The sequence below is a fragment of the Nannochloropsis gaditana genome (assembly GCF_000240725.1).
Source record: "Nannochloropsis gaditana CCMP526 unplaced genomic scaffold scaffold059, whole genome shotgun sequence".
In the NCBI taxonomy this organism is placed as follows: Eukaryota; class Eustigmatophyceae; order Eustigmatales; family Monodopsidaceae; genus Microchloropsis; species Microchloropsis gaditana.
In genome coordinates, this window is record NW_005803894.1 from 42,083 (window position 1) to 43,814 (window position 1,732).

The following is a 1,732-nucleotide window of genomic DNA, read 5'->3' on the forward strand; positions in this document are numbered from 1 at the left end:
GCGTCCCATGGGAGGCGCCGACGGCCGCTGCCGCCGCCGGCGCGCCCGCGGACAAGAGAAGCATTTGCTTGAGCGTCGTGAGTTCCGACCTGAGCTCGGTGCTTTGGCTTGCCAGGTGGCCGCTCAGAAGGGAATGGAAATCCTGCCGGTTCCGCTCTGAGGCTTCAGCCAAGGCGGTGAGAGCTTGAGCTTGGGCTTGAATGGCCTCCGCGATGGCCTGCAGGGAAGAAGCGGGGGGCAGGGAATGTGCGTCCCCTCTAGCCACGAGATACTCCGACTCCTGGAAGCGCACGGCCCGCACGTCTCCTCCCCCCCCCTCATCTCTTTCCAGAGATTCCTGTGCTTGTCGTGCCGCTGCGTCCGCGTCCGCGTCCGCTTCTTGGCGCCGTTGCTCCTCCTGTGCTTGCTGCATGAGCTCTTGGTGGTGTCGGTACCGATACAAATGGGTAATGCCTGCCCCAATAGCCAGCCCGGCTACCACCGCGCCAGGCACCGTGTATCCGAAGCCTTGGTTCCACATTCCCACAGGCTCGGGCGGAGATGGAAGGGGTTCCGTCGCGGCGTAAGGCGTCGGAGGAGGGGGAGAAAAATGGGTGGGAGGGGTGGTGCTAGTGTTGTTAGCAGGCGTGCTGGAGCTGTGGAATGGAAGGCTGCTTTCCAAGCCATTCTTGGCTCTTGTAAAAGCTTCCGTGATTTCCTCCTGCGTCAACCCCTTTTTCTCCAAAAAGGTGATGCGTTGAGAGAGCGGTGCTTGTTGGACGTTGGGATGTCGTAAGAACGAAACGCCGTTCGTGATAAAGTCTTCACGAAGCGGCGTCGTACCAGAAGGCTTTGCAGCCGAGGTAGCTGGCATGGAGTCCGAGTCCATCGTGCTTCCCGCCCGCCGCCCAGACTTTAATCCCGCTTGACCTGCCGTTTTGTGGTTTGGTAGCGACGGTGAGGTGCGTGCTTTGCTAGCACGGTTGTCATGAAAGGGGAGGGAAACGACACCCAAGGCGGCGGCCGTCGGATGGAAGTAGGGAAGGGAAGGAGACCAGCAGGGGACTTTGGAACATACGTAAAGGGAAAAACGTTTGCGCATCCCACATGTACGAAGCCCCGACGAAAGAATACAATTATTACAGGGGACAACACCTTAACGTCCATCATTTGCTGTCGTCGCGGCTCTCAATTCTGTCGCAGCAGTCTTTCTCCAGTAAGGAGTATAAGCGAGCATGCTCATTGTCTTTTGCGAGACGGTATGTAAATACATCTGTCCTGGTAAGATTAAACTGATGACGTGACCTTTTTCAAGGCAGTAGAACTGAATTTGCAGGCGACGACGCGGCGTTCATTCTTCTCTGCTTTTTGTTGTTTTCACTCGCATTCCGCTATTTTTTTGGTTACTTTTAGGCATCGAGTTGCTATCCAATGCGACTGTCTGCATCTAGTCGCATTCCTTAGTATCCTTTATACCATATCTCCACACTCACGCTTCCGAGCCTATAACCATCACGCCGGACGCGATAAAGGCCATTCATACGAGGCGGGATTTTTCTTGATAGGGACCTGAACCAGGCTTCTCACCCCTCCACCACTTCCTTCTTCCTCTCCTTCTTCTCCCTCTTCTTCTCCTTTCTCTCTTTTTTCAACCGCTTCCTCTCCCGGCGCGCCTCCTCATCCTCCTCCCCCCTCACACCATCCTTCTCTGCTCTCCTTCGCCTCTTACGGGCCGCCTCCTCCTCCTCCTCCT

The 1,732-nt window shown here is 56.2% G+C and overlaps 2 protein-coding genes across 2 annotated transcripts in view; both read right to left on the reverse strand.

Annotated features, from left to right (window-relative positions):
• Positions 1-22: 22 nt before the first annotated feature.
• Positions 23-868, reverse strand: PEX14 (peroxin-14; the record flags this gene model as incomplete). The annotated part of the gene is made up of 1 exon (XM_005855993.1): positions 23-868. A coding segment is annotated over one exon (846 nt), but the record flags the coding sequence as incomplete, so codon positions are not given.
• Positions 869-1,468: 600 nt separating this feature from the next.
• The window catches only part of SRRM1 (serine/arginine repetitive matrix protein 1), a gene marked incomplete at its 3' end in the record, with an annotated part of 1,319 nt that continues 1,055 nt past the window's right edge, over positions 1,469-1,732 (reverse strand). The window contains exon 4 of the mRNA XM_005855994.1: positions 1,469-1,482. Within this exon, the coding sequence (XP_005856056.1) occupies positions 1,469-1,482 (14 nt within the window). The remainder of the gene's footprint in view (positions 1,483-1,732) is intronic.